Genomic DNA, 25,361 nt, shown 5'->3' on the forward strand with positions numbered 1-25,361 from the left:
TCACCACTGGATGGTGCCTTTGCATTGGTTTCTGCAGACTGTTTAAATTTACTTACATAAGGAACATTTTAAAATTTGTAATAAAGAACAATGAAATTAAAATTTGATAGTGATACAGTAGGTTAAACATATAGTTAAACATAACCATTATTTGTGACATAATATATACTGTAATTATTTTCAAAAAAGAAATTCTTTCATATGAAAGAAAGGTAAGAGCTATACCTGACCGTGTTTTCTGATAGTCTTCAGTTCACCACCTTAGAAACATTTTAGATGTTTTGATTTTTTTTATGCAGTTCTATAATTTAAATGGCATCTAAATAAACCCATTTCTTGATTTGTAATACACACACACACACACACAACACACACACACACACACAGAGATAGCTCAGGCTTTTAAAATTGTTTTTGATGATCATCTTTCTTCTACCTAGTAGCCATCTATCAAAGCCTTTTATTTCATGAATACTATATTCAAACTTTCTTTTGTTAGTTGACCAGGGACTTTCTGATGGTTACCCTGCTTGGGCAATTTGGGTTTATTTAGGATTGTAATGAACAAAACTTGAGTTTATTGGGATTGTAACAAGGCCATAGGGAGATCGCAATTCAAGGAAATAATAATCTTAAGTAATGAAGCATTCACTTATATTTTAAGATATTTAAAAAGCAAAATAAGCACCAACTCTAGAACATGAGTGTCTCTAAACCTTACTCTGAGACCTTTTTTGTCCAATTCAGTCTGTTGTTTCCTTTTCTGTTATTTAAAGGATTATTTATATGAAAACAAAGTTATAAAAACAGGTATCTGAAATTACCCCTTCTTGTATTCTGCTCTTCAGTAGCTATATGATAGATAGCTTTTGAGGAGTGAATTGGAAGGCATGTATACCAGAGCAAGTTTCAAGTCTCCGTTTCTTTGCTCTGGATTCAGTGCCCGGCTGTTCTAGTCTTTGGAGCTGTGGGTATGGAACTGCTAAATGGCTTTGGTTGATAGGCTTGTTTCTTAACAGTGAAGCTTCACCTAGACAGTATGCAGATTTTGGTCCTAAATTTTATTACTGGGGCATCTGCCTTTGGCTCAGGTTGTAGTCTCAGGTCCTGTGATGGGGCTCCTTGTTGGGCTCCCTGCTCAGCAGGGGATCTGCTTCTCCCTCTGCCCTGCCTCCCTGCTTGTGTTCACTTTCTTTCTCTCTTGACAAATAAATAAAATCTTCAAAAAAATAAATTTTATTATTTATTGGGATGTGAACTTCTGTCGTTTAACCATCATAGAACTTATTTTTCTTACCTCTAAAGTAGTGCTTGAGTTCAGCAAGTAAGCATCATGACTAAGTGGTAGTATTACTCAGAAAAAATATATATGTACACATTGCAGGGAAAGAACACAATACTCATAATCCTGCCATGAGTTAACTAATCTGTCGTTGCTTTAAAAAAAAAAAAAAAAAGAAAGATCCTTCTGATCATTATTTAACATAATTAGAATCCTATTTTATATATTGTAGGTTTCCATTTAATACTTTTGTAAGAATTATTTGTCCCATTTTTTGGAAGTTCTGTAAAAATTTTGTTTCTAAATATTCATTTGGGGCCCCTTGGCAGCTTAGTGTTTTAAGTGGCTGCCTTTGGCTTGGGTCATAGTCCCAAGGTCCTGGGATCGAGCCCTGCACCTGCCTCCTTGCAGGGAGTCTGCTTGTCTTTCTCCCTCTGCTCCCCCCTCTCCCACTTGTGCTCTCTCTTTGTCTCTCTCCCGATTTCTTTGAAATAAATAAATAAACTTCAAGTATCATCCAATTTTATTGTAATATATGCTATATTTTAAATCATTTTATTGTTCAACATTTAGTTTTTTTAATGTTTTGTTATAAATGATGCTTGAGTAAAATCATGATATGCAGAGTTTTGTAGGCCTCACTTTCCATTCTATCTACATTCTTGTAAGAAATGCTAGCTTAAAAACTTGGAACTTGGAAGACTTACCAATGAATGCTACTGACAGCAGTTGGCAACCTTTTTTCCCTAGAAAAGTTCCAGTTTACTCATTTTATCATCCCTTGTGGTCTCTGGCTTGGACAGTTGCATCCAATAGAGTAGCCTGCTATTGTTTTCTGTCTTTAGTATCAACTCATTTTTAGGCCATCTTTTATATTGCATCCACAATGAGGCTTTGAAGATGCAAATCTGATTATGTCACTCTTTGACTTAAAACTTTTTAGTGGTTTCCTCATTTTTCTGCAGGTTAAAATGTTTATACTTTAATGTGGCATTCGAGGCCCTTCATGATTTAGCCCCTGTCTGATTTCCCACCCTTATTTTAATGCAGCCCTATTATATATTTTGTTGATAAGTAGGAATGGAATGTTCTAGGCAGGGGCAGCATCATATTTAGAGGCACAGCTGCAGGAAACAGCATGGTACATTTAAATTGTGACAAGTACATTTATAGATGTGAAACTTAAAGACAAGGTAGTGGTGGTCTTTAATAGAGTGTACATTAATAAAACTTAGTTGACTAAATAAAAGCAGGCAAATAAAATTTTATCTATGATTTAGAAAGTAACTGGTGATAAAGAGAATTATTAATGAAGAGTCTTGGTTACAGTGTCAGAAATCCCAACTCAAAATGACTTAAATGCAAAAGGAAATGTGTTGGCCAGCAGTAGCAGGGTTGTCAGGCAGAACTAGATCTAGGATTTGGTGACAATAGATTTCCCACCAACCCCCCACCCTTTTAAAATTTTGCCCCCTTTTTACCTCTCATATAGGCAGTTTAGCTTACATTGTCCTTACTTATAATCCTGAAAGAAAAGACAGTATCTTTTTCCTGATAGCCTTGGCAGGAAAGCAAAGTCCTGAGGAAGACCCTGTCTGACTTGATCATTTGTTCATCCCTGAATTAAACATGTGACTAGGAGGAAGTGGTACTCTGGCCAATCCTGAGTCTCCTATATATCTTGGGACTAGCTGAACTCCTAAAAGGAAGGGATTCTTGTGAAAGAATATATGTTTACTACAGGGATAGATAGAATTGATGAAAAAGGAGAACAAGAATTGAGAGATAAGTTAAGAGGTGGTTTTGTTAACTTGGGTAGGGACTGAAGTGGGTCTGAAGTAGATTGCTATGAAGAAAGGAAGTTCAGGAGGTTTTAGGTAAAATGCCTACAATTAGGTGACTAATGAGAAGTGGGAGATGAAGTAAGGGTAGGCTTCTAGATAATTCTTTATGTTCTGGGCTTTTGTTTATATGGTGATGCTCTTACTATTAATCAACCTGGGAGGTTTAGAAAAAGAATACTCTGAGGCAGTGGACTAGAGATGGTAAGTTGATTTTTGACATACTGAGTCAAAGATAATCTGGAATATGCAGGTTAAATGGCTCATTGTGCATTTGAAAGTTGTATCTGAAGGTTAAGACTGGAAATAAAGACTTGTAAGTTATCACATGTGATGGCTGACACTATAGATATAGATGAGATTGTCCAGGAAGAGCTTGTAGACAGAAAAGTGGTCTGAAAGAAAAGCCCATATGTAAGTATGAATGGTGGAAGAAAAGCCATGTAGAAGGGACCAAAAGAGAAGGTTTAGAAATATAGATGAAAATTTTATGGAAGAGAGTTTTAATAAAGATCATTGGTATCCAGTATTGTAGAGTAATTTGAGGAAAAATGAAGATTTTGCAATAATTACCATTGGTGACCTTAGACCAGTTTCAGTTGAATGGTGAGTATGGAAGTCAGGGTGAAACAAGTAGAAAATGGAAGGGTAGCTCATTAAGGAAGCAGAAAAGTTTGGTGTAGGTGAAGATGAAGGGATAAAGACAGCAATAAGGGATAAATCAAAGTGATAATGGAATTAGGATTGATAAAGTTTATAAAAAGATGGAAGTAATTTTGAAACAAGTAGAAAATGGAAGGGTAGCTCGTTAAGGAAGCAGAGAAGTTTGGTGTAGGTGAAGACGAAGGGATAAAGACAGCAATAGGGATAAATCAAAGTGATAATGGAATTAGGATTGATAAAGTTTATAAAAAGATGGAAATAATTTTGAAACTTACTGTTTCTTCTGTGACTATAAGCCCCTTCCCAGTGACTGCAGAGTCACTGAGGTATGGTACCTGGCATGTAAGAAGTGTTTAATAAGTGACTGCTGAGTGAATGAAGGTTCAGAGAGGAAACCTGAAGATACATACATGTTTAAAGGTAAACCAGAAGGAAGTTGGAAGAATTCATCCTTGTTCTCTTTCTCTCTGAGGTAAAATGCCAAGAAATAGTGCCTCCCCAACTTGCTTACCTCAAAGCACAGCTGTGAGAAAGCAGTGTGAGAATAGATGTGAGAGCATTCTCAAACTAGGAAATACTGATACAAATAGAAGGGAATAATACTTTTCATTTCTGGCATCTTAGGAATCAGGGACTTCAAATCACCTATTTGGTTCTCACCAGCTCAGAAATCCCATTTGCTTTAACAGCTAATTTAACTTCTCTTAGTTATGTGATTTGTAGGAAGTGCTAGGCTTTGGAGACAGATGGTCCTGGGTTAGGATTTTTCTCCACTTGTCAGCCAGGTGATTTCCAGTGTTTAACTTCTCCAGCTCAGATTTTTATCTGTGAAATTCGGAGTAGAAATACCTTGCAGTCATATTGTTATAACTGAGTACGCATAAAGTACATAGAATCATTGTGGGTATTCACATTACCTGGGATGTTTATCCCAGCCCTGTATGAGTAGCCAATCTTGTTCCATCTTCACATAATATAATATTGCTAGATAAAACTACCATCTTATATTGAAATTGATTTGATGCTGCTACTTGTTGTTATTCATTGATCTAGTTCTTATCTCTAGACCTATACAACTTGGTATCTCTTTATAATGATATCACTTCAAATATTTTAAAGCTGTCATAGTCTCTCTGACTCCTTTTCAGACAGAATACGTGCAACTTCATTGACACCTTTTTTTCCTTAAGATTTTATTTATTTGTCAGAGAGAGAGACAAGCAGGGGGAGTGGCAGGCAGAGGGAGAAGCAGGTTCCTCACTGAGCAGGGAACCTGATGCGGGACTTGGTCCCAGGACCCTGGGATCATGATCTGAGCCAAAGGCACATGCTTAAGTAACGGAGACCCAACCCAGGTGGCCCTTAATTGACACTTATATGGTTTTTAGATCCACTATCGTTCTGGCTTTGAGTTATATTCTAGTCTCATTACTTTAGATGTGGTTTGACCTATGTCTAGGAAATAATGTACTTTTTCTAGAGGAGAAAAGTGAGATGAATAGGAAGCATTTTTTGAAATAAAAAGTCCATTTTAATTGGTCAAAACTAAAGTGTAATTTTACTGTTTCATATTCTAAAGTATACTGTTTCGTCAGTGACACTTATAAAGTGATTACCTTCAGTCTCTTTTAAGATAAGGTACTGATAACTGATTCCCCCCCCCCATCCTTTTTTTTTCTTTTAAAGATTTTATTTATTTATTTGACAGACAGAGCTCACAAGTAGGCAGAGAGGCAGGCAGAGAGAGAGGAGGAAGCAGGCTCCCAGCAGAGCAGAGAGCCTGATGTGGGGCTCGATCCCAGAACCCTGGGATCATGACCAGAGCCAAAGGCAGTCTTAACCCACTGAGCCACCCAGGTGCCCCTGGTTTTTTCCTCTTTTAAAAATAAATCTCTAGAGCCTTCAGTATCATTCTGGCATTAGTGTGTTGTGCGGCATTAATAAAGGTGGAAAAAGTGAACTATTGAAATAAAATGCCAAGATTCAGTTTTCCATGTAAATCATAGTGTACTTTTGGTTGCCTACTCACCAGTCATTACCCACTTCCTTCCTTGAGGTCCCCAGTTTTATTTGGAGGCTCAGTCCTCTCCTACTTGACTTGGGGAAGTCCTTATTAGTGTAAGCTAAGCAAAGGAATTCTACTCTGCCTTGTAGTGATTTAAGAAGGAACATAAGAGCCGAAACTGGTCATATGTCAGGAAACGTCAGTTTAGGTAGTTTCTAGAAAAGTCCTTTTCCTACCTAAAAAGGGAGATGCAGCAAGAAACTTCCCTTTCTGCTGGGCAACAATATGTGTCTGATTGGATGCCTTGAAGTATGGCAGATCTCTGTGACTATGACCGGAATTATCCCTAAGGTCCATTCTGAGTCTGACAGAGAAGACTCAGCTGGAGCTTAGGGTCAGTCAGGTACCTTAGAGCTACATTAATTTCACTTCTTGTTTATGATAAGTCTCTTTATTGTATAAGTCAGTTGAGTGTAATGTGCTGTTTTATTTTAGTCTAACATTAGGATAGCCCTAATGTTAAAGAACAAACATACTTGAAAGTCTGCTGTACAGAACAGGAGACACTTTTTGGGAGGCCCATTAAGCCATAATGATGAGTCTTATAATTTTAAGATCACATTAGAATCATACTCAGGTCCAAAGCTTCATGAGTATTCTCATATACTAAATGTTCTGATTGTGAACAAAACAGATAAAAACATTTCTGTACTGCAATAACTGATAAAGATTTAATTACCCAGTTAGTGAAGAATGAGCCAATTATCAGGTTTGACAGGGGCTCCTTCTTTCTATTTAAGAAGTTCAATATTGACTACATCTAAAGGAATTGACCTTGTTTTACTCTGAAGTAACATGAAGTTATAAGCATGGATTTTTTATAGGTTTAACAAGGGCATGAAAATTTATTTATGCAAAAAAATTCCATGCCTGATACACATTAGAAACACCCTTTCCTTTTTTTAACAATAGAAGCTGTTCTCTAAAATTTTAGATAGCACGCTTTAATAAAGGGAGCTGAAGAATATGAAAAATGTTCTAATTATCTGAGTCATTACTTGGACTTTAAAATAGTTACCAGTTTCAGTATTTTTGTCTCCGCCTTCTATAGTTTAGAAAGATGTGAATCATTTTCTTTAGTATTTCCCAAATGATAGCTGCTTTGAAAGGGAAGTGATGTATGTGGTCCTAATTTGTATGTGAAATAACTAGTGTACACTTCAGTTACTGATTTTACTGCACTTTGTGGGATTCCCTTGGATGTCTCATGTAATTACTGTTTATAAAGGTAAACATTGGGTAACCATAGCAACTTATTTTTAAATTGAAAATTTCCCCCAGTTTTTAAAGTGCAGTAACTTGATACTCCATTTATCCCAGTGTTACCACGTTGTAGAAACCAGAATGATTTGTAAATAACCTCTCCTCAGTTTTTTTTTTTAAAGAAAGACAAAAGTTCAGCCTGTTTAAAAATTTTACATTCTAATTTGTAACACTGGACCTAAGTTGTCTTTGACGCAGTTGCTTAGAGATAATTACATAAATAATAATGTAAAATTATATTTCAGAGAATGTATTTATTCTGGGTCTGGCAGCACATAAGTCATATGCCTGAGATTCTGCTAATTAACATAAATCCCAACAAAAATTATACTAATAAGAGACAGATCATGTAGGATATTTAAAAATAATACAGCTTAAATAGCTAGTTCAGTCTGGCCTTCAATTCTGTCTAAATGATGAGTACTTTTGCTTAATTTTAAACTACTTCTTGAGGCAGTCAATAATTTGAAGAAAATAATCCAAATTTTTAAAATATTGCATAAATGTAGTACTACATGCTTGACAACAGAATGTTTTCCTCCCCCTTTTCCCTTAGTTTTGGCGTATTGGGTGTATTCTAGAAAACTATCTATATTGTTATATTTGGCTTATTAAATTTTTTTTGCTTGTATACTTTTGAAGGAAATAATTATTTCTTTTTAAAACTCAAATCTAAAAAGTCATTTTAATGTTGATTTACACCTTAAGTTCTCACATGTAACTCTTGAATATATACTCTTTCCAGGAAGCCCATTCCATTTCCTATCTTGACTGAAATTCTTTGTTTCCATAAGTACATGATTCTCCAGAGGTCATATGTATCTTGGGAATGCCTGTGTGTGTGTGTGTGTGTGTGTGTCTGCGCGTGCGCATGTGTATAAAGGAAGGAGAGGAATAGAGTCAGCATTCTTCTAGTCATCCACTATAGCTATTAAAATGTTACTTGTCTACCTAACTATAAAAAAATCTTCCTTCTTTTGAGGCACATGTCCTCTGGCTAGGTGACTTTTCTGGTTGTTTGTTGCTGTTGTATGGCAAATCTCACTCCAACCTTCTACATCTGGATCAGAGTTCTATCAGTCATCTACATGTTTCATTTCTTTGTAGATGACATTTTATGTATCATATTTCACAATGTCACAGCTTCCACACTAGTAATCCTTTCCACTTGGCTCTAACCACATACTCCAATATCCATATCCCACAGTTTGTTTCTTGTACTACCTTCACGTCTGTATTTTTGTTATCCAGTCTAGACCCCATGACCCATTACTTTCAACTGCTACACACTCACACTTTTCAACTTTTCAACTTCATGCTTTCTCTTCCGCTTGACTTACCTACATCAACCCTTCCTTCCTTTTTCAGAAGACAGAGATCTTCTCTTCATAACTCAAGGTAATTTTCCACCTCCATACTAGAATTTCCCTTTTTCTGCATCTGTGAAATTTCCTCTTTTATTTTTCAGTTATTCCTTTTTAATCTTTTTAAAATATTTTTTCAGCATTAGGTTTTATTTTCTAAATTTTTTTTAAAATTTAAATTCAGTTAATTAACATATAATGTATTATTAGTTTCAGAGGCAGAGTTCAGTGATTCGTCAGTCTTACATAATATCCAGTGCTCAATACATTGTGTACCCTCCTTAATGTCCATCATGCAGTTACCCCTTTTTGGTGATACCGAGTCTTCTAATTCATGAACACAGAATATGTTTCCATTTATTTATGTCATTTTTATTTCTTTCATCAGTGTTTTCTTTTCTTTCTTTTTTTTTTTTTTTAAAGAATTTATTTATTTATTTGACAGACAGAGATTACGAATAGACAGAGAGGCAGGCAGAGACAGTAAGAGAAGAAGGCTCCCTGCTGAGCAGAAAGTCCAATGCGGGGGCTCCATCCCAGAATCCTGGCATCATGACCTGAGCTGAAGGCAGAGGCTTTAACCCACTGAACCACCCAGGTGCCCCGATGTTTTGCAATTTTTTTAATGCACAAGTCTTTTACCTCCTTAGTTAAGTTTATTACTAAGTATTTTATTGTTTATGATGCTATTGTAAATGAGGTTATTTTTTGAATTTCCTTTTCACATAGTTCATTCTTAGTGTATAGAAATGCAAGTGATTTGGTTGATTTTATATCCTGCAACTTTACTGAATTAATTATAAGATTTCTTTGTGGAGTCTTGAGGGTTTTGTACATAATGAGATCATGTCTTCACTTTTTTTTTTTTTTTTACTTTTTTCTGATTTGTGTGTCATTTATTTCTTTTTCTTGCCTCATCTAGCTAGGAAATCTAGTACTTCATTAAATGGAAGTAGTGAAAGTGAACATCTTGGCCATGTTCCTAACTGTAGAGGAAAAGCTTTCAGTTTTTCATCACTGAATGTGTAGGCTTTTCATATATGGCCTGTATAATTTCCTTCTACTTCTAGTTTGTTACAAGTTTTTATCCTAAAAGGGTGTTGAATTTTTTCAGATTTTTTTTCCTCTATGTATTGAGATGATCATGTTCTGTGTGTGTGTGTTTGTATGTTTTATTACATTAATTGATTTTTGTGTAATGATCTATGGTGTATGTCAGGCATAAGTCCCATTTTGCCATAATGTATGATCTTTTACTTACCTATTTATTTTTTAAAATTTTACTATTTGACAGAGAGCAAGAGCCCTGAGCAAGGGAGGGGCAGGGAGCTGCTGTGGGACTCCTTGCTGAGCAGGGAGCTTGCTGTGGGACTCAATCCCAGGACCCTGGGACTCAGCCGACCTGAGCAAAGGCAGATCCTTAACCCACTGAGCTACCCAGGCACCCCATGTGTGATACTTTCAATGTACTGTTGAATTTGATTTGCTGGTACTTTGTTGACAATTTTTGTGTTTATGTTTGTCAGGAATTCTATGTTCACCTGAAATTTTATTTTTTTGTTTTGTTTTTGTTTGGTTTTGATATCAGGGTAGTGCTGGTCCATAAAATTAGTTCAGACGTGTTCCTTCCTTTTCGGTCTTTTTTGGAAGAGTTTGAGGATTGGCATTACTTTTTTAAATGTTTGCTAGAATTTACCAGTAAAGCCATTTGGTCCTGGGCTTTTCTTTGTTGGAGATTTTTGATTACTGATTCAATCTTTTTCTATTCATGATTTAGTCTTTGGTAGTTTGTATGTTTCTAGGAATTTATCTGTTTATTTTAGATTGCTCAGTTGCTTTGCATTTGTAATTGTTCACAGTAGTCTCTTATCCTCCCTCCCCCCTTCCCATGACATCGGTTATAATATCTCCTCTTTCATTTTTTATTTCATTTGAGTTCTTTTTCTTAGTCTAGCTAAAGTTTTATCAGTTTGAAAATGTTAAACAGCTGACTAAGTTTTGTTGATTTTTTTTTCTATTCTCTTTTCTTTAGTTCTGCTTTAATCTGTATTATTTTCTTCCTTATGCTAACTGGGCTTAGCTTGTTCTTTTTCTAACTCCTTGAGGTGTAAAGTTAGGTTATTTGAGATATTGCGTTTTTAATGTAGGTGTTTATCCTAGTAAGCTTTCCTCAGTGCTGCTTTTGCTACATCCCGTAAGTTTTGGTTTATTGTCTTTTCAGTTTTGTCTCAAGATACTGAGATACTTCTGACTTCCCTTTTGATTCTTTCTTTGATCTGTTGGTTGTTCAAGAGTGTGTTGTTTAATTTCCATATATTTATTACTTTTCCAATATTCCTTTTGCTGTGGATTACTAGTTTCATTCTGTTTTGGTCAGAAAAGATATTTGGTATGATTTCACTCTTAAATTTGTCAAAATTTGTTTTGTGACCTAAGATGTCATCTATCCTGGAGAATGTCCTGGGTGTGCTTGAGGACAGTGTATATTCTGCTACTGTTGGGTGGGATGTTCTGTATGTTTCTGTTAGGTCTATTTGGTCTATTTTGTTCAAGTCACTGTTTCCTTGTTAATTAGCTGTTTCAAATTCTATCCATTACTAAAAGTAGGATATTGAAATCTGCTACTGTTATTATTATATTGCTGTCAAGTTCTCCTTTCAGTTTGTCAGTGTTTGCTTCATATATTTAGATGCTCTGATGTTGGGTGTGTGTATATTTATAATTGTTACATCTCCCTAGTTTTGTCCTTATATAATGTCCTTTGCCTCTCATGACAGTTTTTGACTTAAGGTCTATTTTATCTGATACTCGTTCAGCTGCCCTGCTCCTTTTTGGTTAACATTTGCATAGCATATCTTTTCCATCCCTTCACTTTCAGCCTGCATGTGCCCTTAAGTCTAAAGTGAGTCTCTTGTTGGGACACCTCAGTGGCTCAGTTGGTTAAGAGCCTTCAGCTCAGGTCATGATCTCAGGGTTCTCGGATCCAGTTCCACATACAGCTCCTTGCTCAGCAGGGAGCCTACATCTCCCTCTGCCTGCTGCTCTCCCTGCTGTGCTTTCTCTCTCTCTCTCTCTGACAAATAAATAAAATCTTAAAGTGCATCTCTTGGAGACAGGATATAGTTGGATCTTGGTTTTTGTTTGGTTTGGTTTTGTTTTTGGTTTTTTTAATCTATTCAGACATTCTCTTTCTATTGGTTAGTGTTCTTTTGAAAATAGAGTCTTTAGCCTTCAACATGTTTATCTTGATCATTGCCTTTTCTTCTGTAACCTTTTTTGGGTTAAATACTGCCTAGTTTATTCTTTTCTCAGGATTGCATTTATTAAAGAAATCTAATCTATGGTCGCTACCACTACTTTTGGTACCTTCTTTTCATGAGTCAACCTATTTTTCTCAGAAACAGGACAGTAAGTCATAAAACGCTAGAACTGAAAGCAACTATAAAAATCATTTAATCTCTTTAACTTGTTTCAACAGTAAAATGAAGGTGCCAAGAGAAATTAAGTAATGTGCTGACGGCTAAGTCAATTTTGGTTAATGTCAATTTAAGGAATTCTGTATGGACCTTAATATATGTGAAGAAGCCTCTGAATACGGAAGAAAATGGCACCTATAAAATTGATGTGCTTTGCTTCATACAAAAATAATATTGCCCTCAAACCAGGGTTAATATTGTGATTAAGTTAGATATTTGTGTGTTTTCAGGGAAGAGACAAAAGGTAAAAGAAAGACAGTGAGCCTTTCAAGTTATGATAGAAATATTTAGGGTGCCTGGGTGGCTCAGTTGTTAAGCGCCTGCCTTCAGCTCAGGTCATGATCCCAGGGTCCTGGGATTGAGGCCTACATCAGGCCTCCTGCTCAACGGGAAGCCTGCTTCTCCCTTCTGCTCCCCCTGCTTGTGTTCCCGCTCTCTCTCTACCAAGTAAATAAATCTTTTAAAGAAAATAGGAAAAGTCAGGTAAGGCTGATAGCTCCTGTTTTGACTATTTTACTGTGGAACATTGTATATTCATATTACTTGCTCGGAACCATCATAAAAATCTAAACTTTGTTCTTTTCCTTTAGACAGTAATGTAGGTAGCATGTTTTAGGTGAACAGTTAAACTTTTAAAAAGTTAGTATTTATAGGTCTAAACCAGTGTTGTGTAATGGTTGTCACTAGCCAGATACATATGGCTAGCTAATGTAACTGAGGAACTGAATTCTTGATTTAGTTTTATCTAAATTCTAAAAATACTTGATTTAGTTATTGGAACTTTAAAATATATTTGCAACAACTCAAGCACACATATTTACATCCTCAGTTGTAAATTTCTTGAGATCTAAATACAAATCTATTATTTCTAATGAAAATTTAATGTTCACATTGAGATATGCTTAAGTATAAAATACAAACAAAATTTGAAGATAATAAAAGAATGTAAAATATCCATTAATTCTATATTGGCTATAAGCTGAAATAATATTTGTGATATATTTGATTACATAAAATATTGTTATAATTTTTACCTTTTGTTTCACCATTTTAAAGTGTTTATACCTAGAAAATGTTAAATTACTTACGTGGCTAGTTTTTCATTTCTAATGTATGGCACTTGTCTACACTTTGGGTAGCTAAACTATTACTCTGTTATTATAAATAGTTTTAATGTTAAATAAACCTAATAAAATGGTTTCAGCCATTTTCTGAGAAATGTGATCATCAAGAGAATGTTTTGATATTAGATGTTCTAACTAGTTGACCATTGGTTTGAGAAAGCACTCTTTGAATAAATTAGAGGAAAGAGTAGCAACAGGGAAGATTATGTATAACTTTATAAAAGCCATCATTTTTTAAGAGAATGGACAGTTACAAGATATCTTTATATACCACTTAGAATTAATAAATTTATATGCTGTACTCTTGCCTCTAATTAGTAGGAGGTTTGTCTTGTACCTCTAATTTAGGTCTTCCGTATATACTGCCTTTTACTGTCTTTTTTGTTCTTACCTTGTATTGGATAGTTTTTCTTGTGTGCCTCATTTAGGCTGCATAAGGTCTTCTTCCCCCCGCTTTACTGAGGTATAATAGACTAGTAAAAATTGTATTATTTAAGGTGTACAATGTGATGATTTGAAGTACATAGCCATTGTGAAATGATTACTGCTATCAAGCTAAAAGTGTGTTAATTAGCACATCTGTCACCTCTCATAGTTACCTTTTTTTTTGGCGGTAAGAACATAATGTCTACTCTCAGCAGATTTAAAGTACATAGCTCAGTACTCTTAACTATAGCCATCCTGTGTGTGTATAGCTCCCCCAAAGCTACTGTTCTTTAAACTGAAAGTTTGTACCCTCTGACTAAGTCTTCTCATTCCCCTTACCCCCATGCCCTTGGCAATCCCCATTCTACTCTGTTTCTTTGAGTTCAATTTTTTAGATTCCACATATAACTGGAATAATACACTATTTGTCTTTTTGTGTCTGGTTTATTTATGCTTATTTTATTAAAATAAATATCCTCCAGGTTCATCCATGTTGTTGGCAATGGTAGGATCCTTCATTTTTATGACTGAATAATACTCCATTGTATATACACATAGCATATTTTTTTTGATCCATTCATCTGTTGACAAACAGGTTGTTTCTGTTTCTTAGTTAATGTCACAATGAACTTGGGGGTATAGACGGCTCTTTAAGATACTGATTTCATTTTCTTTGGATATATACCCAGATATTTAACTTCTTAAGGAACCTTCATACATTTTTCCATGGTGGCTCTACTAGTTTACGTTCAACAAGGAGTGTATAAGCATTCTCTTTTCTCAACATCTTGGCCAACATGTTTTCTCTTGTCTTTTTGATCCCAGTCGTCCTATCAGGTGTGAGGTGAAGACTCATTGTGATTTTCCTTTGCATTTTCCTAATGATTAGTGAGTAGAACACCTTTTCATGTACCTGTGGCCAATTGTATGTCTTTTCTAGAAAAATATTTATTTAGGTCCTTTGCCTATTTTTAAAAATAAGGTTATTTATTTGTTTGGGTATTTGTGTCATTGGTTGATTGGGTTTTTGTTTGTTTGTTTTTATTGAGTCATATGAGTTCCTTATAGATTTTGGGTATTAATCTGTTATTGGATATATATAGATTACAGACATTTTTTCCCATTCCACTGGTTGTCTTTTCATTTTGTTGATACTCTCCTTTCCTGTGCAGAAGCTTTTTTGTTTGATGTAGTCCCATGTGTTTCTGTTTGCCTTTGTTGCCTCTGTTTTTGGTGTAATATCCAAGAAATCATTGGGTTGCATAAGGTCTTTGAAGGTGGAGATGATATATGACATTTCATAATCTCTTGATGTGTAAATAGTAGAGTGGAAATATTAATATGAAATATTTGTTGAATCAGTTGCTGGTAAAATTTTAAATGTTTTAAAAATCAGGTATTCTTGCCAAAAGGTTTTTAGATTATTTCAGTGTAGTGAATTTTGAGTGGGATGGAACCAAATCTCACCATCCTGTAGGAATTTTTTAATAGTCATCTTAGAATTAGACAAGTTTAGGATTCTTAACACTTCATTTTCAAATCATGAGATTAGATGTCAGGATACAGATTTTTTATTTAGATACAGGTTTAAGATTTAGAAAGGACGTAGAGCCTGAAGGGTCCTTGGGTATGATACAGCAACTCATATTACCTCATTTTAGTTTATTTGGAAACTGAAGAAAGCCTAGATTTCTTAAGCTCTTGTAAGCACTAGTTGCTTATGTAAAAAAGCTGGGAGTTGCTTGTGATTACCATCTTCTTCCCTACGGCCCATCTAATAGCATATCCTGTAAATTGCTTTCCTAAAATATATCTCAGTCTCTGCATTTATATATCTAACATCCTAGTTCAAATTTCTTAATTTTGGGATTATTGCAACAGTCTCCTAACTAGTCCTTTGGCTTCTGTTCACTACACTGAAGCCCCATAATCTTTGTAAAGCACATTATGATGATTGTCTTGCTTAAAAGTTTCTAGCGACTTTTGAGTCACTTAGAAAATACCAACTTTATAATTTGGCTTACAAAGCCCTTTATAGTCTTTTGAGTTATTTCTCCCCACTACATCTGTTACTGTTCCTCATGGTTGTTTGCTGCAGCCACATGGACCTTCTTCTGGGTTTTTCTCCCCAAGAAATTTTTTTCTTCTACAGTATATTACAGTTTGCAATTTTGTAATATTTATTACTGTGTAAGCTCTTTTAGAATAAGGATTAACTGTTTATTCATAATTTTGTTTCCTTAGCATAACAGAGCTTGGGACATAGTCGATGATGAATAAGTGTAGATGAACAGATGAGTCATTGACTGACTAGATGTTATTGAGCCTCCACATCTCATATACAATTTGGGTAGTAGTACCCATAAAAAGTGATGAGGAGGATTCAGTGAGAATATATTTTTATAAGATTTTATTTATCGAGAGAGAGCAGCAGGCAAGGGCATGGAGCCGACACAGGTCCCAATCCCACAGCCCTGAGCCAAAATCAAGAGTCGCACCCCACGGTGAGAATATTTGTAATAAATATTTGTTTCCTTCTCCCTCCACTTACTTTTCTTTGCTTACCCAGTAATATAGCAGAGTTGTTCCTTAAGCTGTTTTCTGCTTATTGTTTCTATTGTAGTTTGTTACAGTTAATGTTTATAATCCATTTTATTTCTTGAAAATTTAAGTATACTGTACTAAAATGTGGATGGATCACTGATTGATGCCTGAAGGAGGAGTAAGGTTATCATTTAGTGTTAGCTTGAAGTCTGAGTAAAAGTTAAGAGACTCAAAAGCAGATTGACTTAAGGTAGAATTTGTTTCTCTGTAATACAAGTGTTGGGAAGTGGGCAGTTTAGGGGTTTTATGGCAGTTCTGTCCCACAGAGTCCTGAAGGGACCCAGATCCCCTCTAGCATACTCTTCTACCACCCTAGATTCTGGTCCTCGTTTGCATTAGGATGGTGGCGAGTCATCCATGTTCTAGGAAGCAGGGTGGATATACCATTTGTCCTTGTAGGAATAGGAAACCACTAACACCTCTACTTAAAAATGCTGGTCAGAACTTTGTCTTGTGGCTTCCCGTTACAAGGGAGCCTGAGAAGCAGAGACTTTGTTCTTTGAGGCTCTGAACTTACCTAAAAATTAAATGTTCTAGTTGAATGGAAGGTGGGAAGAATGGATGCAGAATATGGATAGGTCTTTGTAAAGAACACTTCAGAGTAATAATAGGTAATATTAATATATGTTAACAATATACATTAATAATGTATATTAGTTATATTGTTATAAAGGGTGAACAATTTGTTATTACCATTATAACATACCAGTGGGATCAGACTGCTTGAGATCATTGGATAACCGTGGTTGTCAGCCATTTTGGAAGTATGGGTGGGTAAACATTTTTAAAAATAGCCTAGTTTGTAAATACATTATGTTCAGAGAATTAATTTGCATGTGTTATAAGGATTTTGAATTCAACATTTTAAAAATACGTAATGTCATTTTTCGGTGGCTGTATGTACTAAGAACAGGGAAACCTGACCAATAACCTTAAAGAATAGCTATTTAAAAAATTTTTTCCTTCTCTATTCTTCCACCCTATTTTCTTTTAAATCTGTTCATAGGACTTTTTCTAAAATATATGGGCAGATGAAACCTAGCTCAAGAAGATTGTTCAGGATTCTTGAACTATGAGAAATGTTTCAAAACATTATTTAAACCCACTTCCTTACCATCTTTCACCACAAGCTTTTCATTTTTTAATACTCAGAGAGTAGCCACTTTATACAGCCTGAGTAAAATTCCTTTTCTGTGATAATCAGTATGAAGGTCACAGATCAATATGGAGGAGCACAGATAAGATGAGCTTTGGATTGAATCTGTAAAAAAGAAAAAATGATTTGTGTCAGGAAAAGAAATTCTGGTGTAACAAAATTAGGAACCTAAAAAAAAAAAATCTTTCAGGACATTTAATATCTTATCATTAAAGGTCTAGACCAGCTTTACTGTTACATGATTCTGTGAAGAATAAGAGTAAGCTGTTGTTGGGATATGTTTTAGCACGGAGAATGGAAGGATTATGAAGTTGTCAGAGTTTAAATTTGTTGGCTTATTAAAAATTAAGTCTAATTTGTCCTAAAAAGTAAGTGCCTCAAGAAAAAAAAAATCACATCCCTTTGCCATTGTTCAACTGGAAAAAAAAATTGTTCTGAACGTAAGTTTGCCCAATCTTTATCAATAATTTTTCATCATATATACTTTGTACATTCTTAATTTCTTAAGTAGTTATTGACCATCTCCTTTTCCTTTAAGATATAAGTTCTTAGGGGCCTTTAAGATATAAATTAGGGGCCTGTTCTTATTCAGGAGAAGGTATAAAACAGTGCTATATGGTATTGTTAGCTTAAATAATAAAAAATAATGAAGTATTTATCTTTTTTTTTTCATCTGTTCTTGGTTATATAGGCTATCTTGGGCCAGTAATCTTTACCCTTTCTCTTCCCTTAGACTGTAAAATATAGTGAATGCAGAAGTATGGTAAAACCCCTAGTCCTACTTCTTGCCTAAGTTTACTGCTTCCTCCCCTTGGTAACTTCAGTGATGCTTAATTTGGTTATTGGAGTGTTATGACAAATTTTTAGCAGTCCATTAAGAGGCCTGAAAACTGGGGGTGGGGTTGGGGAGGGGTACTGTAGTTAGCAACTGAATTGCAGTCTCCGACACCAGTCTGAATTACCTCACCACTGGGGGGGAGAAATCATCAGTAGTCCTCCATTTACCGCTGCCCTCACAGGGGATATCATTCTGTTATCCTAAATATCCATCATCATAAGACTATCTTCATTTTATTTCAAACTAGATTTTGTAAATGTCCTTTAATAAATGTTGAAATGAGACACAGAGAGGTTAAGTAACTTGTTCAAGGTTATAGTTAGGTTAGTGGGAAGGCAGATTAGAACACAAGTCAGTGTGACTACAAAGCCTATGTTCTCAATCAGTCACAGTGCTATTACTGTATTACTTCTGGATAAAAATCTCTGGAGATTATTATTCTTATAACTGTGAAACAATTTAGGCTCCAGGAATTTGCCTTGCCTAAGGACCCAGCTAATCAATAATGGAATCAGAATTTGAATTCCAGGGTAGGCTGACTCCTGAGGCCTTAATTTTAGCTGTCATCCTCTATCATTGTTTCATATTGACCATGTTTCATATTGACCATGTCAACTTCTGCATGTTAAGTTGCTTACCTACTAAAAGTACAAAACTCACTTTACTGCACTTTAGTGCCTCATGTGTTTTCTGATTAAAGTGTGTGTGTATGTGTGTGCATAATATATATACTCTTTTTTAAAAAAATTTATTTATTTTAGAAAGAGAGAACATGAGCAAGAGGGGCAGAGGAAGAGGGAGAGAGACTCTCAAGCAAACTCCAGGCCGAGTGTGAGCTGTTGTGAGACTTGATCTCAGGACCCTGAGATAATTATCTGAGCTGAAACCAAGAGTCAGAAGCTAAGTGACTACACCTCCCAGGCACCCCTGTGTATACTCTTAATATATATGTATTCATGTATACATAAGAATTCCCTGTTGTGTTTTATACTTTTGCCACTCAGTTCCAGAGTCTTGTGACATACTGGAATTCTTTTCAATGAAATTGTTTGTAAGTGGAAGAAAGTGGAAGGGAAATGTTTATGTGTGCATGGTGTATATAAAAATGTAGTCCCTGCCTTCAAGGAGCTTGTGCTCTGGCCAGGAAAAACCTATGTGTGGAAGTTGATGTAGAACAAGAGACAGGATGTACCTGTTTAAGTAGGTGAATTTATATACTAGATACTTTGAAACAAGTTAAAATTGCCTATATAAAAAGAGATTCTGTTTGGGATGGGGGAAAAAACCCCAACAATGCTGAAGATAGAATAGAGGATACTATTACCATAGTGGTTTTATTTTCACATGTTTCACATATCAAGATGATATTTTTGATTTAGCCATGTGGAGATGGTTAACATCATTTTGTATGTCAAAATATTTTCACATATTTAATTTGGTTTTAAAATACAGCTCTGTGAATTGTTAGCATATTTTAGTATCTTGATACAGTTATATTAGGATTATAGGTTTTTTCATAGATTGACATTTAATGGTTTTTGTTCTTCAATTCTGGCATTCTTATCTATTTCATGCTGGGTTTTTTTTTTTTTTTTTTAATGTTTCGGTAGGTAAATTTGCTTACACACGTATGATAACACTAGTCCTGAAATAACCCATTTTAAAATAACTCATTTAGGAATATTATTGTCATAAATAGTATATTCCTTTGTTACCTGAACTTCTCACAGCCATTATAGGTTACTGGTCCTTTAAGATTACTTTTACAGTCTAGTATTTAGTATTACAGGTTGCAAAGATCTTGAGAGTGGAAAGTTGGGGCGGTACATGTACAAGTATGTACACTCACTGGAAGCAGAATAGATTTAAAAGAGCAATAAGTTTGGAATTAGGCACAACTTTACTAATTTATATGCCTTTGGATAAAATACTTAATTCTTTCTTAATTACATGTAACCATAAGGTTATTTTATTAAATGAGAGTGTACAACAGCTTGTCATAAATGTTCAAAAATATTTCATTTATGAATAAAAGTGCTAGTTGATAGGAGAAAGAACAAAGCTTGAAGGGAAACCATGGTATGTTTATGTAATTTTTTGTTGGGAAATATCAGACTTGTTTAGTAAATAGGGAAAGAAGGGGAAACACAACTATAAATTGGTTGTTTTTGACACCTGATTTGTAGCTTTAGGGAAATTAATTTTATAGAGGAAGGAGAATCTTTGCTTTCTTTATGTTACCCTGTGCTTTTTTGACATAGAAATTTAATGCTAAGGACTTTAAACAATAGTTTTATGCAGCTATTTTAACAGATTTTAAGCTTATTCCATTTCCAGATGGGAAGGTAGAATTATTTAATTTCTTCAATGAAAATGATCCATAGAAGTTTTGAGCTAGGATTTTTGCATTTTGAAATATTTATTTTTTTCCCTTTAAATATATGACCTGATAGATTAAATTTAACAACCTAGAAATTGTTAGTAAATCTTAAATTTCTTTGTTTGAACTTCTTTGCATTTTTGAAAATAAATACATCTGCTTTATTAAAAAATGATCTTGTTAAAAAATAAGAATAAAATCTTAGATTTGTGTTTTTATAGTCTCTTAAATACTCCTTCATCTCCCTTTTATTGGCTCACTGCAGACATTCTTATTGCAGCTGTCATTATAGGGTTAAACATCTTGCTGTATTGTAACATACGAAAGCAGTTAAGCTGTTTGGAATTGTTTACTTGCTAAAACCAGTGTTAGTCAGCAGAGGCAGTACACCAGATTTCCTTGTGGCTTTTAGTGGAAAATGTTAAAAGCGCACTCATTTTTCAGTTATAGAATTTTTCAGTTTGATCTGGATTAGTCACAGAACTGGCATGAACCTTCTAATTGTGAAGGCTGTCCAAATGCACTTTTTTTTTTTTCTCCTGCTAGAGGAAGTTACATCCCGAGCAGTAGCTCAGATCTCTGGTAAGTGTAACATGTGAGCATTACTAGGCATTTCATCCTGCGGTTCTGCAGTCTTTGCTATTCAGACTGTTGCTCAGTTGGAATGCTTCTGTGGGGCCGATCCTGAGGTTCCGTAGATATTTTTTAAGGACCTACTCATTGGAGGTATCAGTGGCGTCTTGCAAGATCATCTAAGGAACGGAAAGCATCTGAAATGTACTGAAAAGGATAACTGTAGCGGTTTTTATAGTGGAAGGAAACTATATTGGCACAGAGCAGATGACTGAATAAAATAGTTGGCTCAAAGAAGATGCACAGTCTGCTGTTTTTTCCTGTGAATGAAGACTATTTAATGGAAGCTGTATTCATGTGGAGATCAAAGGAAACACTGGAATGATAAACTACTGGGCTTTTCTCTCTCTCTCTCTCTCTCTTCTTCTTCTTCTTCTTTTTTTTTTTAAATGAAAAGCCTGAAGCAGTAATTTGAGCTCAGATGCCTTCTAATTCCTTCACAGCCTGCCTGTTCCATTAGGATCTTCTGCTAACACTATTTCTGCCTGGTGCTGTGCCCTTTTGCTGGAACAGCCACAGACAACTGCCTGATGGAGAAAGAATGAACGCTCTGCCTTGCTTTTGCTATCGATGGGAATAAAGCTATCTGTGTTTCTTCTATTATATGGGATATCTGGATTAATCAAGCTGTTTTCTAGTACCAAGAGCCCTATTGTCTCTTGTAGTCTGACTCATCGCATGTAAATGTACTGCAGCTTCGCTATTAATGCAGAGTGTTGTTGTTTTTTCTTTCCCAAACACAGAAAAAATTGTCAACCTCTGAGCTTCATTTTAAGAATTTGTGCTGAGCTGTAGATTTTTTTTTTCTGGATAGCATCTGCAATAACTAGAAGCTGAAGAAATGAAGATAAGTTAGAAGTGGAAACAGAATAGTGGGATTTTTTTTTCCCAATTACAAGCAAATCAGCTACTTGTAACTATATGACCTTGCAGACAAGAGTGGGTATAACTGTAATCATCTCTGTCACAGTAATTGTTTCTCATTTCATTTTGTATTGTGTGGTGTTGTCACCCCAAACAATGATCTTTTTAAGCAAGTAAATTTCTGTGAGACAGAGAGCATTATGACTATTTTGGTAGGGGAAAAATATTTTTAAATGAGCTTGTACTGGACTTCGTTTTCGTTATTGACATGTTGATGTGAAATTTCTTTTAAGTATTACAGTAACCCAGCAGAAAATAATAGAGTTTTGTTGTTTTTAGGAAGTTATGTTATGTAGTCATACTTTTAAACCTCAGTTTTTCTGATAGTACTTATTAACTTTAAAAAACCAGCTGCGCTATTCAGAGAATGATCCTAAGTGTTGTACAGAAGAGGAGGAAAAACTACTTGTGCTCTTCCAACTGTGACTTTTATCACATAGCTTGGGATTTAGTATTTTAAAAGAGCGAATGAGTCGAGTGTGTATTGTTGTTTTGGAGGAGGTAGAAGATGAATCTCCTGCATTCATTTCTAAGTTGCCACAGGAAAATAAATCCCTACATTCACCACCTTCCGGAAGTGTATTGGTAAGATATGAGAATTTATGTTTACTGTCTTCTACTGAATTAGTAGGATAAATTTTATCTTTTAAGAATAAACAAGTTGGTTTCCGCTAGTTTCATTAAAAACCCAAATAAAGCAATATAAGTATGTAAATATACATATTACTTGGGTATAAAATGCACACATTTCTGATTTTTACTTGTTCAGATGTTTAGATAACATTTCAGACTTTACTATCTCTTACTCTCTTGAAAAGACTTTTTTTTTTTTTTAAGAAAACTTGGGGCTTGTTCTGGCAACCACGTTTCTGTTTTCATTTTGTGGTTTCAAAAACTGTTGTAACAAGAATGAGGAACTGTATGTTTTAGGAAAGCTCCTGCTAGCAGTACCGAGGCACAGCCTTTTCTGTAATGAATTTTATGTATTTACATTTAGCACTTTTATATGAAAAAGAATCAGACTTCATCCTTAACCTTACTTTTAATGTTGTCAGTTGGTTTCTTTTTGACTCGTATAATATGATACCTTATGGGAGAGAAACCGTTGTTAAGAAATTGTTATATTTAGATACACACGTGTTTGCCTCTTCGTATTTTTTAGGTAGATGATATTTTTTGGTCTTTGGATTGTTGTGATTTTAATCAACTCCTAGATTTTCTTTCTTGGATTTTTATCTGTATAACATGTAATGCTAAGCCATGCAAGTTACTTAATGCCCCAAATGGAACTTTCCAAAGAGGCCTACCTTCATGGGCCTCAGTGTGGCCTAGGAATAGCTTGTTTGACAACTTATGTTCCAGAAGTAGATGTTGAGATGTCACACTTGTATTTGGAAGAGACTTTGTTTTTACCATATGTATACACACATATATAAACAAAAGACTTCTCACAAAAAATAAAGTTTGATTGGGCTTATTATCTACCTAATTTTGGTCATACTGAATTCATTTTTAAAAATTAGGCTTTTTAATTCAGGGGGGAATCCTGTATTTTCATATGATTTGACTTCATGAAAGTTTTGGTTAATGTCAGAAACCAAATTGATTATTGTTCCTAAAGAGAAGAAAAATTTTAGGTTTAAAAGTTATGTGTAAATACCTTTAGAATCACCCATACAGTGTGATTAATATTTTTATTGCTTTCTTGTATTTTAGCCATCACTGGTGCAAGCTATATTTAATGGAGATCCTGATGAAGTTCGGGCACTAATATTTAAGAAAGAAGATGTTAACTTTCAGGTAAAACAATACACTGACACTGGCCTTTAAACCTATGTATAAAAACTGTTTCTTAGAGTTGTGATTCCATTAAAAAGACATAACACAGTTCTGTAACAGTTGTTTTAAATGAAGGCAGAAGGATCTTAACGTAATTGCCTCAAAAGAAAGGGGCTAGACATATATTCAGGATAAAGAATGTAACACATGAGAACTAGGAGCCAGTGAGGGTTCTTTATTTGCCAGCTTTTTACTTGGAAATTTTTCCACAGAAAAGCTGAAAAAATACCCTGAATATCCATATACCTTCCCTGTAGATTCAGCATTGATAACATTTTGCCACATTTGCTTTCCCTCTTATATTTACGCATACTGTATATACACACTCATGTGGTTTTTCTTTTTCTTTTTCCAAATCCCATTTGAAACAAGTTGTAAACATGAGACTTCACTGTTAAATACTTGTATGCATTTTAGATGAGGCTTCTTTTTTGTGGACTTTAAATAAAAGACATTTCTATTAAGTTTATAATATATCTAATTTAACTATGAGATCAAATTTGTTTTCTGTAAATAAGCATTGTAAGCATTATATACAGACTCATCTGTTTGAGTCTTTCAATAAAGAAAGACGTATTTAAAGTCTCCAAACTGAAAGGTACAGTGCATTTAATGTGCGGGACTGACATGAGACACATTGGGTATATGTATAATTTCCTCTGTTTGTCTAGTTGCCAATAGTTTCTTTAATTTACTAAATTGAAGCTAAAAATAATGTAATTTACTGTAATAAGATCAGATTTATTAATATGTGTTATTGACACTGGAAACACATTGACAATACATTTTTCATACGTAAGTCAGTCCTCTGAATTATTGGGGTGAGGGGGTCATGAGTCAGAAAGTTGCTATAGGAACACCAAAACAGATGACCTGAAATGATTGTTAATTCTACGAAAGCCTGCAAGTTCATCTCATCTTTTCCTTCACACTCTTTCACAGTTCTTCACAGTTCTACTGTGGTAATATTAAGTAGATAGAAAAAGTATTTATCTTTTTAAAGTTGGATTATCCAAATAAATTTGATCTTCAGTTAAAATGGTTCATTATTACATTAGGAAGTGATCAAAGAAATGCTATATATTTTTTTTAACTTTTCTAAGTGAATTGACTTCAAGTTGATATTTATTGGATACATGCACCTAATTCATGATGTACATATTTTAAATGGAGTGCCTGGTTACTTTACATAATTGGGGTGTCCTAAAGAAATCTATTTTTCTTAGGACAGAAAATAATTTTAGTGGTATAGACCTATGAAAAGGAAGAAAATGGCTTTCTGTTCTGTTTAACTCTAGTCTTGGGTTTCTTTGTTTGCTTGTTTTCTTAATAGTGTTAATAGTGCTAACAAATCTTATCTTGGTGAGGAAGTTTGTTCTATATTGCTCTTTACCATGATTAATGTCTCCATCACTACAAAGTCTCATTATAGCCAGCACTGTCTTTTGCTGTACTATCAAATTATTTTAAATTAAAAAAAAAT

The 25,361-nt window shown here is 34.6% G+C and overlaps 1 protein-coding gene across 9 annotated transcripts in view; it reads left to right on the forward strand.

The window, feature by feature from the left end:
• Positions 1–25,361, forward strand: part of ANKRD28 (ankyrin repeat domain 28) — a 205,623-nt gene that overhangs the window by 59,935 nt on the left and 120,327 nt on the right. For 7 of the 9 annotated variants that reach the window (XM_059390886.1, XM_059390889.1, XM_059390893.1 and 4 more), the window contains one exon: positions 23,756–23,839. In XM_059390886.1, coding sequence (XP_059246869.1) covers positions 23,756–23,839 — 84 coding nt within the window. Of the gene's footprint in view, positions 1–21,073; positions 22,625–23,755; positions 23,840–25,361 lie in introns of those variants that run through there. The other 2 variants (XM_059390885.1, XM_059390892.1) reach the window with 2 other exon arrangements.

The sequence above is a fragment of the Mustela nigripes genome, chromosome 2, assembly GCF_022355385.1.
Source record: "Mustela nigripes isolate SB6536 chromosome 2, MUSNIG.SB6536, whole genome shotgun sequence".
Taxonomy (NCBI): domain Eukaryota; kingdom Metazoa; phylum Chordata; class Mammalia; order Carnivora; family Mustelidae; genus Mustela; species Mustela nigripes.